This window comes from Terrapene carolina, unplaced genomic scaffold (genome assembly GCF_002925995.2).
Source record: "Terrapene carolina triunguis isolate 2854851 unplaced genomic scaffold, T_m_triunguis-2.0 Scaffold62, whole genome shotgun sequence".
Lineage (NCBI taxonomy): Eukaryota > Metazoa > Chordata > Testudines > Emydidae > Terrapene > Terrapene triunguis.
The window spans coordinates 61926467-61938305 of record NW_020664413.1 but is presented as its reverse complement, the minus strand read 5'-3'; the positions used below and the strand labels follow the sequence as shown (position 1 = coordinate 61938305).

The 11839-nt window shown below is 43.7% G+C and overlaps 1 protein-coding gene across 1 annotated transcript in view; it reads left to right on the top strand.

The window, feature by feature from the left end:
* Positions 1-470: 470 nt before the first annotated feature.
* The window catches only part of ACADL (acyl-CoA dehydrogenase long chain), a 28303-nt gene continuing 16934 nt past the window's right edge, over positions 471-11839 (top strand). The window contains exons 1-2 of the mRNA XM_026647708.2: positions 471-579; positions 6405-6566. Coding sequence (XP_026503493.1) covers positions 509-579; positions 6405-6566 — 233 coding nt within the window. The 5' untranslated portion in view covers positions 471-508. The remainder of the gene's footprint in view (positions 580-6404; positions 6567-11839) is intronic.

The following is an 11839-nucleotide window of genomic DNA, read 5'->3' as shown; positions in this document are numbered from 1 at the left end:
TTACACACCAGCTGGGTGGTGGTGTCGGTGTGTGTGGCTGGGCATGCTGCACTCCGGCGGGCGGTGTCGGTGTGCGTGGCTGGGCGTGTTGCACACCTGCTGGCGGTGTTGGTGTGCGTGGCTGGGCGTGTTGCACACCAGCTGTCGGTGTGCATGGCTGAGCGTGTTACACACAGCTGTCGGTGTCGGTGTGTGTGGCTGGGTGTGTTGAACACCAGCTAGCAGTGTTGGTTTGCGTGGCTGGGCGTGTTACACACCAGCTGGCAGTGTCGGTGTTAGTGGCTGGGCGTGTTGCACACCAGCCGTCAGTGTCGCTGGGCGTGGCTGGGCGTGTCGCACAACAGGGGGCGGTGTTGGTGTGCATGGCTGGGCGTGCTACACACCAGCGGGCGGTGTCGGTGTGCGTGGCTGGGCGTGTTACACGCCGCCCACTAGAGGGCGCCCCAGCGGCCGCACTGCTCCGGCTCCGCGCGGGGGCGGGCCCAGTCCGTGACCCAGGCCCGGCGAGATGGCGGCGAGGCGGCTGCTGACCCGAGCCCTGCGGCCGCTCTGCCCTCTGGGGGCCCGGCCGCCGGCCAGGTGAGCGCTCCCGGGGCGGGGGCCGTGACCGCGCCCAGCCAGCGCCGCAGCCGGGCCGTCCGGGCTGGGAAACCCCGAGCCCCGGCGGAGCATCCGGCTCGGTTGGGCGGGAGAACGGCTGGGGCGGCTCCGGCAGCGAGTGAATGGAGGGTGCCGGCCAGTCCGGGCTCTGTGTGTGTGTGTCTGTGTACAGTGTGTATAGTCTGTGTATACACACAATACAGTGTTTTGTGTGTACTGTGTGTGTAGTGTGTACAGTGTGTGCATGCTGTTTGTGTGTAATGTGTACTCTCTGTACAGTGTGCTCTGTGTGTAGTGTGTGCATGCTATTTGTGTGTATAGTGTACTCTGTGTGTACTGTCTGTGTACAGGGTGCTCTGTGTGTATACGCACAGTAGTGTGCTCTGTGTACAGGGTGCTCTGTGTGTACTATGTACAGTGTGTGTGCACTGTTTCTCTGTGTGTGCTGTGTACAGTGTGTGTGCACTGTGTGTGTAGTGTGTACAGTCTCAGTGCAACAAGGCCCAGACTGGGGTCTTTGAGTAATATCATAAATAATGGTATATTAATGGACATAATAATGCCAGGGATCTAGGCTCCCCCAGATTTTGGACAGGTTTGGATCAAGGTTTATATTGGGGTGATCTGGGCTCCCCCTGGTTTTGGATGGGTTTGGATCAAGTTTTGGCTTTGGCTATGACCCAGCTGTGAAGTCCCCATCCAGATCCAAACTAAGTTTGGGAGTGCTCAGGTCTCAGCTCTCCTCCTAATGGTGCCTGCTTGTTTGGTGCCTCTCTCTCTGATTCTCTGTCACACCCCATCTCTTAGGGCTTGTCTACTCTTGAAGGTTAATTTGGATTAAGGTAGGGGTGTGAATTTTAACAGGCTCTCTGGAATAACTCCCATGTGAAGGCAGTTCTTTAGAAGGAAAATAGCTGTGACCTTTGGTCCAGATACTGCCAGCATGGCAATTTCAGATAATGACAAAGCTACAGGCAAGCAAACTTTGTTGTTGTCATAGTCAGAATCAGATCATGAGGTCTCATCCAAAGTTCTTGCAAGAAGCTCATGTCCCCAAGTTATTTGATGAGATTTTTATTTCTATCATTAAACTCTTGAGTGTGCCCACCTTGAACTCTGTACACACTACGCATGTCTAAAAGCAAAGAATTTTAAAAAAATACATTCCGTATATCTTTAAAGTTGAAAATGTAGTTGTGGTAACACGCCAACATCTCCTTTTATTTTAAAGTTTTGTGATTTAAGCTCATAGAAGAGAGGAGAAGACCTGTTAGATCCTTGAGACCATCCCATGACCTTGCAGAATACAGCCTCTGTCCCCCAGCATGACTCCCCTGGGGGGAGTTAGTTTAAAAAAATGTAACCCTATAGTTTTAGTGGGGGGTTCTTGGTTAAGGTGTGTATGTGTGTGTATAGGGTTGAGGTGTATTTATTTTGTGTTTGGAAAAAAAATACAAAATATAGAATAAATAGATTGCAGTAACATCTTGCATACTAATCTCATTACAATAATATGTATACTACCTCCTTCATTCCAAATCCTGTGTAAGGCTTGAAACCAATGTCAGGATGAATCACTGCATTACAGGTTTGCCAATAAGGGCATGACCCTACAAACACCACTGAATGTTGTGCTTGAGAGGTGTGCGACTGCAAAGTCTTGAGAACCATGCTTGGTAATAAATGTTTGGAGGGTTGAGCCCAAGGTGAACAAACTAGTCTGCATCGGAGAGTCCATTCTGCTAATTGTAGCTTGCTTTTATTTATGCAGTTCCTAGTGTACTGTGGCATTTGTACTTAAAAAGAATCACAGCATTAAAATACAGAACTTCACTTCAGCCATTTGACAAATAAACCTTTGCTGTGAAAGCAGCAAGATTTTTTTTAAAACTCTGTAAGTTAGCAAGACTGTACTGTAAAACAAGATACTGACCAAAAAGGAACATCTCAGAAGAAAGACTAATTCATGGGATAACTACTATAAAGTGATGTCTTCAAGATAAAAAACTTATTCATAATCTTTGGAGGGACCTTTATTATTTTGGTCATTTAAATCCCGGATATTGCTGTTAGCCTCTCCTTGACTAGTGTTGTTCTAGCGCGTTGATCCCAGAATATTTGAGCAACAAGGTGGGTGAGGTAATATTTTTTTATTGAACATAAGAACATAAGAAAGGCTGTACCGGGTCAGACCAAAGGTCCATCTAGCCCAGTATCCTGTCTACCGACAGTGGCCAATGCCAGGTGCCCCAGAGGGAGTGAACCTAACAGGCAATGATCAAGTGATCTCTCTCCTGCCATCCATCTCCACCCTCTGACAGACAGAGGCTAGGGACACCATTCCTTACCCGTCCTGGCTAATAGCCATTAATGGACTTAACCACCATGAATTTATCCAGTTCTCTTTTAAACTCTGTTATAGTCCTAGCCTTCACAACCTCCTCAGGTAAGGAGTTCCACAAGTTGACTGTGCGCTGCGTGAAGAAGAACTTCCTTTTATTTGTTTTAAACCTGCTGCCTATTAATTTCATTTGATGACCCCCTAGTTCTTGTATTATGGGAATAAGTAAATAACTTTTCCTTATCCGCTTTCTCCACATCACTCATGATTTTATATACCTCTATCATATCCCCCCTTAGTCTCCTCTTTTCCAAGCTGAAGAGTCCTAGCCTCTTTAATCTCTCCTCATATGGGACCCGTTCCAAACCCTTAATCATTTTAGTTGCCCTTTTCTGAACCTTTTCTAGTGCCAGTATATCTTTTTTGAGATGAGGAGACCACATCTGTACGCAGTATTCGAGATGAGGGTGTACCATCGATTTATATAAGGGCAATAATATATTCTCAGTCTTATTCTCTATCCCCTTTTTAATGATTCCTAACATCCTGTTTGCTTTTTTGACCACCTCTGCACACTGCGTGGACATTTTCAGAGAACTATCCACGATGACTCCAAGATCTTTTTCCTGACTTGTTGTAGCTAAATTAGCCCCCATCATATTGTATGTATAGTTGGGGTTATTTTTTCCAATGTGCATTACTTTACATTTATCCACATTGAATTTCATTTGCCATTTTGTTGCCCAATCACTTAGTTTTGTGAGATCTTTTTGAAGTTCTTCACAGTCTGCTTTGGACTTAACTATCTTGAGCAGTTTAGTATCATCTGCAAACTTTGCCACCTCACTGTTTACCCCTTTCTCCAGATCATTTATGAATAAGTTGAATAGGATCGGTCCGAGGACTGACCCTTGGGGAACACCACTAGTTACCCCTCTCCATTCTGAGAATTTACCATTAATTCCTACACTTTGTTCCCTGTCTTTTAATCAGTTCTCAATCCATGAAAGGACCTTCCCTTTTATCCCAAGGCAGCTTAATTTACGTAAGAGCCTTTGGTGAGGGACCTTGTCAAAGGCTTTCTGGAAATCTAAGTACACTATGTCCACTGGATCCCCCTTGTCCACATGTTTGTTGACCCCTTCAAAGAATTCTAATAGATTAGTAAGATACGATTTCCCTTTGCAGAAACCATTGGACCTACTTCTGTTGGTGACAGAGACGAGCTTTCAAGCTACAGGGATCAGGGAGCTCTTCTTCGGGTCTGGGAAAGGTACTCAGAATGTCACAGCTAAATACCAGGTACAATCTGTATAAACAGATTGTTTAGCATAGGTAGTTAGCACATAATCTAAGGCAGGGGTTCTCAACCTTTTTCTTTCTGAGTCCTCCCTCTCTCCCTCCCCCACACATGCCATAAAAACTTCACAGCCCACCTGTGGCACAACAACTGGTTTTCTGCATATAAAAGCCAGGGCATGTGTTATGGCGTAGGAAGCAGGGCAATTGCTTGGGGCCTCCCGTGAAGCTAAACTGCTCAGGCTTTGGCTTCAGCCCTGGGTGGTGGGGCTCAAGGCCTCTGGCTTCAGACCCATGCAGTGGGGCTTCAGCTTTCTGACCTGGGCCCCAGTGAGTCTAATGCTAGCCCTGCTTGGTTTGATCAAACTGTCTGTACTGAGCTATCTTGATTATCACTTCAAAAGTTTTTTTCTCTTACTTAATTGGCCTCTCAGAGTTGGTAAGACAACTCCCACCTGTTCATGCTCTCTGTATGTGTGTATATATATCTCCTCAATATATGTTCCACTCTATATGCATCCGAAGAAGTGGGCTGTAGCCCACGAAAGCTTATGCTCTAATAAATTTGTTAATCTCTAAGGTGCCACAAGTACTCCTGTTCTTTTTGTGAAAAGTGTTAACCCACAGGTGACAGGGTGTGTTTGTCTTTTATAATTTTCCTATGTGAGTTCATTTGAGAACATAGTGATTATCTGATTCATCCACGTAGTTGTTATTGGGACATTTGCTGCGATGGATGAGGTATACCATGTGTTGCGATAGGCATGTGTAGGATCCATGGATCTTGAAAGGCGTGTCGGAGGAGGGTGTTGATCATTGTAGCAGTGGAGATATGTCTGCAGTTTTGCCTCTGTTGTTCTGCCAGGGTCTGGTGTCACTTTGAGTTGGTGGGTCCTGGTCTGTGGGGAGCTTGCTTCTGATGATGAGCGCTTGGGGAGGTTGGGCAGGGGGGTTGTTTCCTTTCTAATAACACCTCATAACAACTATGTGGGTGAAACCAGACAATCACTGTGCTCCTAAGTGAGCTCACAAAGGGAATAAGAGACAAAAACACCTTGTATTTAGCTCTAAGTACCTTTCCCAGACCGGAAGAAGAGCTCTGTGTCGCTCAAAAACTTGTTTCTCTTTCCAGCAGAAGTTGGTCCAATAAAAGATCTTTCCTCACCCACCTTGTCTCTACTTTTTAAAATGTATTTGTGGTTGTGGGTTTATCTGCTGAGGTTTAGAGCTGTTTCATTTTTATCTTTTTAAAAAGATGATGCCTCTTATTTTTAGAGCTCTGTTTATCAGAGGGGGAAGAGGGGATGGCTTCTGCTGCACAACCCAACTAGACTCATAGACTTTAAGGTCAGAAGGGGGGACCATCATGATCATCTAGTCTGACCTCCTGCAAATTGCAGGCCACAACCTCACCTGCTCCTGTAATAGACCCCCTATCCTCTGGCTGAGTTACTGACATGTTCAAATCATGATTTAAAGACTTCAAGTTACAGAGAATTCACCATTTACACTAGTTTAAACCTGCAAGTGACCTGTGCCCCATGCTGCAGAGGAAGGCAAAAAACCCCCAAAACCCCAGGGTCTCTGCCAATCTGACCCCAAGAAAAATTCCTTCCCGACCCCAGATAGGATGATCAGTTAGACCCTGAGCATGGGTGGCAAAAGAAGCAGAAGAGTTTCACTGTTTAGTTTTATTTGTATTTTTTTTTGTTTTTTGAAGGATGATGGTATTGATTGAATTTGAAAGTGAGGGACTACTGCTGCTGGACCTTAGCCCTGCGTCAGTGTGTTTTTTGGAATGGTTCATTCAAGCCTGTCTGTGCAGCTGTGCCGGATGCATGTCAAAGTTGACCTGAAACACCTCTTGCTGTACCGATCTTGGGTTTTTTTTCTGGTTGTCAATCATGTCAAGTAGCATAATGGACAAATGTCCATGTCTATTAGGCTTCCGCGTTGAAAATTTATGAACAGAATTATATGCTGGTTTGCCTGCAATACCAGGAGACTGTACTCGATGACCCAGGAGTTCCCTTCTGCTCCTATGTTCCTTTGGAAGGCTAGTGCCATTCATTGTGCCCACAAGTATTTGACCAAGATAGGCATTCACAGTTTAAAAAAGTGTTAGGTAGCATTCCTTACAAATGCTCTGTCTGTCTCTTTTTAGGTATCTGCAGACTGAAAATCATGAGTTGGTACGTCAAGAAACGTCTTCTGCTAAAACGTTAATGGATATTGGAACTCGAAGGATCTTCTCTTCGGATCATGATATCTTCAGGGAAAGTGTGAGGAAATTCTTCCAGGAAGCAGTGCTTCCTTACCATGCAGAGTAAGATATGGTTTGGATATTTTATGTTGCCTACTAATTCCAGGCTGTTTCACAGAACTCTCTGGGAATGATGTTCTGAATATAACAAGCAAACTGTAGAGTTTATTTTAATTTTTAAAAAATTGTATTAAGGCTTGTATATAATATATATCTTGGTTTGCATATCTCCTGCATCACATGTTTGAAGGAAGAAAAAAAGTACATGGTTATATTTGTAAAGCAAAACAAAAGAAAGTGCTTTCTGTATTTCTCACGAAAGGATGCCAGGTTGGTTAGCTTAGGAGCTCATTATTTGCAGGAGCAAATGCAGCACAGACAGTAAAATGCAAACTTCTGTAGAAGTTTGCCTTGCCTCTAGGGATGAAAAGGTAGTTTAATCTCTGTTAGCTTTGCTAAGGCTTTAGTATTATCACTGTTTATTATTTGCATTGTAGTAGTGCCTAGGAATCCCAGTCATGGACCAGGATCCTAGACACTGTACAAACCCAGAACAAGAAGACCGCTCCTGCTCCAAAGAGTTTACAGTCTAAAGGTGTTAGTTGTGTTGGTTTTTATATTGTGGCTATCTATCCCCTGAAAAGGGGACTTAACGGTTGGTGTACACACAAACTTGCCCCAAAACAGCTAACTTAGTTTTAATTCACATCTTTTATTTCTGCGCAAGTGTGTGTGTGGGCACTCTTACTTCAGAGTAAGTGTTCTATTCTGACTGAGTTAAAGTGGGGTTTTTGTTGTTGTTTTAATAGCTAAATTAAAATAGGATGAAGTTGGTTAAAACAACAACAACCCTGTTTTAGCTCAGTAAAAATAGGACACTTTTAGTTGAAATAAGTGTCTACACACGCACATTATAACAAAATATGTGTATTAAAAGAGATTGTTATTTTAGTGCAATTTTGTGTGTAGACTAGTCCTAAAATTAGCTCTTCTAGAGGTCGCAACCGAGACACCAGATGGTAATGATTTTGCATTGCTCCCAGCCAGGGCTGGAACAGCAGTCTAGAAATGAAAGATTTCAGTTACCAGTCCCCTGATCTATTCATCCCCCTGACAGTTCCATTGCTATATTTGGTGTAGTTAGCTTGTTTCAGGCATGATCCTTAGTGTATTTTTGTTTTGTAATCTCCTAGTCCAAATTCCGGTTTTGAAACCCATTATTTTGCGAAGAGTTATGGTTGTCATTCTACATCTAGGAGAGCAGTTTCATTTCAGAATTAATTTCAAGATAATTGAGACTTAGCACGTTAATATCAAACAATTGTTTTTAATTCTGGTAGTGAGGGTAATGCGATGAAATATGGTATGGTGTTCTTCCACTTAAATTTAGCCAGTTAGCCCAGAAGGGTAGCTGTACTTCAGAGATGGTGATCGTTCTTTCTAGGGCTACAGTGCATGTCTACAAAACCATATATTGTCCCATTCTCCAATAAGGACCATCTTCCAACTAAAGATTTAAGCAACTGTATTAGTTCTGGACTGGGAAAGCAAACAATAAAAAGATGAATTTAATATATTTCACCTTTTCACATTTATTCCATCCCTTCCCTCTCCTCTCTTCAACTCCTCCACCTGGAACTTCTCTCTTATGTCTGTAATAATTGTTCTGTTTCTGCCCAGTCTCCAGAAGATAAACTTGAGAGAGAGAATGCTACAAACGTTCACAATCAATTATTATTTATTTGTATTACCATAGCATCAAGGGGCCTTACTCATAGACCAGTATCCCACTGAGATAAGCCCTGTACAAACACAAACAAAAAGATGATCCCTTCCCTGGGGGCTTAATATAGCTTCTCTTCTTCCATTTATAGTTACTGAGCAATGCCATTCAACCAAACCAAATAGAGACTATAAAACACCATCAACTTAAAATAATTCTCGTGTCTGAAATAATTTTCACTTCTTACTGTTATAAGTAAGACTTATTGCTACTATAACTGAAAGAGATTAGAAGAAAGATTTTTCTAAAATTTACTTTGTATGTTTGAGAGTGCTTTATGGGTAGTCACGTTCCCCTTCTCTGTAAAGTCAGTTTCCTTCTGTTGTTAGCATGGGTCTTTTCACAGAGCAACAGGGGAAAGAGAAACACGTATAAAGTAGGAAAATGTCTGTAAAGCCAAACAAAAAAGAAAAAAAAAATAGCCCTGGAATTATGGCAGGTGTAGAATCTGACACTACTTTAATTATTTTTTGCAGCTGACTAGATTTCAAGGTGATAATGTCCCTTTAAAACTTATATGCCAATCCCTGTAACCTTCAGCTATTATTCATTACTTATGTAAAACTATAGATGCACGTGGCACTTTCCAGTAGTGTAATAATTAATTGGTGATCTGGAAAAGGGGGTGAACAGTTAGTGGCAAAGTTTGCAGACAATACAAAATTATTCAAGTCCAAAGCAGACTGTGAGGAGTTAGAGGGATATCACAAAACTGGGTGGCTGGACAACAAAATGGCATATGAAATTCAAAGTTAAGTGCAAAGTAATGCACATTGGGGAAAAAATAATCCCAACTATGGATTTTAATGGATTCTAAATTAGCTGTTGCCACCCAAGAAAGAGATCTTGGAGTCACCTTGGATAGTTCTCTGAAAACTTCCAGTCAACGCGCAGTAGTGGTCAAAAAGGCTAACAGTATATTAGTAACTATAGGAAAGGGATAGAAAATAAGACAAAATATAATAATACCACTATATAAATTCATGGTGTACCCACACTTTGAATACTGTATCCAGTTCTGGTCACCCCATCTCAAAAAAGGTTCAGAGAAGGGCAACAAAGATGATCCAGGGTATGGAATGGCTTCCATATGAGGAAAGACTATAAAGATAAGGACTAGTCAGCTTAGAAAAGGGACGACTGGGGAGGGGGGTATGATAGAGGTCTATAAAATCATGAAGAATGTGGAAAAAGTGTATAGAGAAGTTTTATTTACCCTTTCATACAATACAAAAACCAGTCATCACCTGATGAAATTAATAGGCAGCTGATTTAGTGCAAACAAGAAAGTACTTTTTTTACACAAGGCACAACTAACCTGTGGAACTTACTGACGTGGGATGTTGTGATGGGCAAAAGTGTAACATAGTTCAGAAAGAACTGGATAAGTTCCTGGAGGATAGATCCATCAATGGCCATTATCCAAGATGGGTAGGGACGCAACCCAATGCTAGGGGCAACCCTAAATCTCTGACTGTCAGAAGCCAGGAGTAGAAATCAGGTGTGGATCACTCCATAATTGCCCTGTTCAGTACATTCCCGCTGAAGCTCTGGTACAGGCTTCTGTCAGAGACTGGATACTGGGCGAGATGGACCATGGTCTGACCCAGTATGGTAACTTTTACGTTCTTAATACACAAAGTCTCTGCCCTGAAGAGCTTGGTGTCAGATTTTCAAAATCACCTTGGAGTAGGAAGAGAGCCTGAGACATAAGCCCTTGTATCAGAGGCCTGGTATGAGGCAGGACCTGCTCGCAGAATTTGGTAACAGGGCTAATATTGCAAAAATACACATTCCTAAGAAGTGCTAGTCAGAAAGTACTCACACAAACATATCCAGATATCAAGTGGTACCAGAACATCCTGATATCAAGTATGGCACAAAAACATTCCCCAAGGATAACAGGAACACACTGACCCCTCCTAAGAGATAAGGTCAGGATAACAGTACGAAATAAAACTGTTTTGATCGAACCAACATGTACAAGGTAATGGGTAATAGCTAGCCATGTCACAGGGCAGTAACTAACTATGTCAGAGGAGCAGTACTAACTTGTTTGTATTGGGGTATAAAGATGTATCTCAGAGGGAGTATCTTTGTCTGGTCTAGGGAGGAATGGGAAGTCCCGCCGTTCACTGAGCTGGTCCATTGTTACGGGCATACATGTATTAGTGGTCTGGTGGAGTCTGCAGGATACTAGTACCGGGCTTCGTTGACAATAAGCCTGGCTGGGTGCCTTTGTCCCTTAACGGATCTTGTGCTCATTGGGTGGTTTGCTTGAGGTCTGCCATGCCAGCTGTCTGCGCAGGGCTGGGGCAGCACACAAAGAAACCACACACATGCAGCCAAACATCTATCAACATCTAATCACACACTATGTGACTTAAGACTATTGGTTTTCAAAGGCTGTGTCTTCATTGGGGGAAAAAGTGCATTCTTAACTCAAGCTAGCTAATGCACGGTAAAATCCTAGGAAAGACAAGTCTTTAGCTTGTGTAAAATTTATCTACTGCCTTGTTTTCCCTAGGATTTTACCTCAAGTTAGTAACATCCTTCCCCCCACCCCCTGGAATATAAGGCCAATTGTACTTGTGCGCCTGCAGCATTTACATGCTTTTGAAAAATCCGACTGTAAAGGAACAAATGGGTGTAATGGTAACACCTAGTAAGTGGCTGGGCAGACATGGAGGGGTGAATGTGTATGTTGGCAAACGCAGGCTTTGTGGAAGACATTTTTTTAGGGCTGATTTGGAGGTATGAGAGCTTATCGCAAATGTTGCTTGGAAGGAATGGAGTTCGGAGTGAACGGAAAAACACAGGGAGTGTTTGGGAGAGAAACTTACATGGGCTATCTGAGGTGGGAGTGGGATTGAAGAGAAGTTTTAACTGCCTGGATAAAGAGCCAGTGGGACAGCCCAACCATGCGTGTCTCTCTCAGGCAGTGATCCCCAAACTTTTTACCTTGCGCACACACACACACACACCCCCCCTTACCTATAATGTAATCTGTCTCTCCTCATAGAGCTGTGGTTGCGAGCCGCAGCTTGGAGTGGGGCTGCGGCCGGGCCGGGGGCCTGGGGCTGGAGTTAGGGCTGGGGGCCGAGGCTGGGGTCTGGAGTGGAGTTGCAGTTGGGGGCCGTGGCCAGGAGCCATAGCCATGGCTGGGCACTGGGTAGCAGCCGGGAACTAGGGGCCAGGGCCAGGAGTGGGGCTGGGGCAGAGTGGGGCTGGGTGGCACTCCCTCCCTGGCCCCTGTGGGGCCTGGCCCTACCCTGCCACACACCCCTGAACATTCCTCCGTGCCTCACAGTTTGGAGACCTCTGCTCTAAGGACTCATGTATGTGCTCTCAGTGAAAATGGATTCATCCTTCAAATATAAGCTAATAATCCAAGGAAAAGTATCTTCCAAAGAAGTAGGAAGGTGTGGATCTCATTAAGTCTTCTAGCACATGCAGTGTTTTATAGTGTAATATATCTTGCTATTGCAAAGCTCTGTTTCTTTGATATTTCTTCTAGTATTTTCTCAAATTGCTTGCTCGGTGAAGTGTCTGT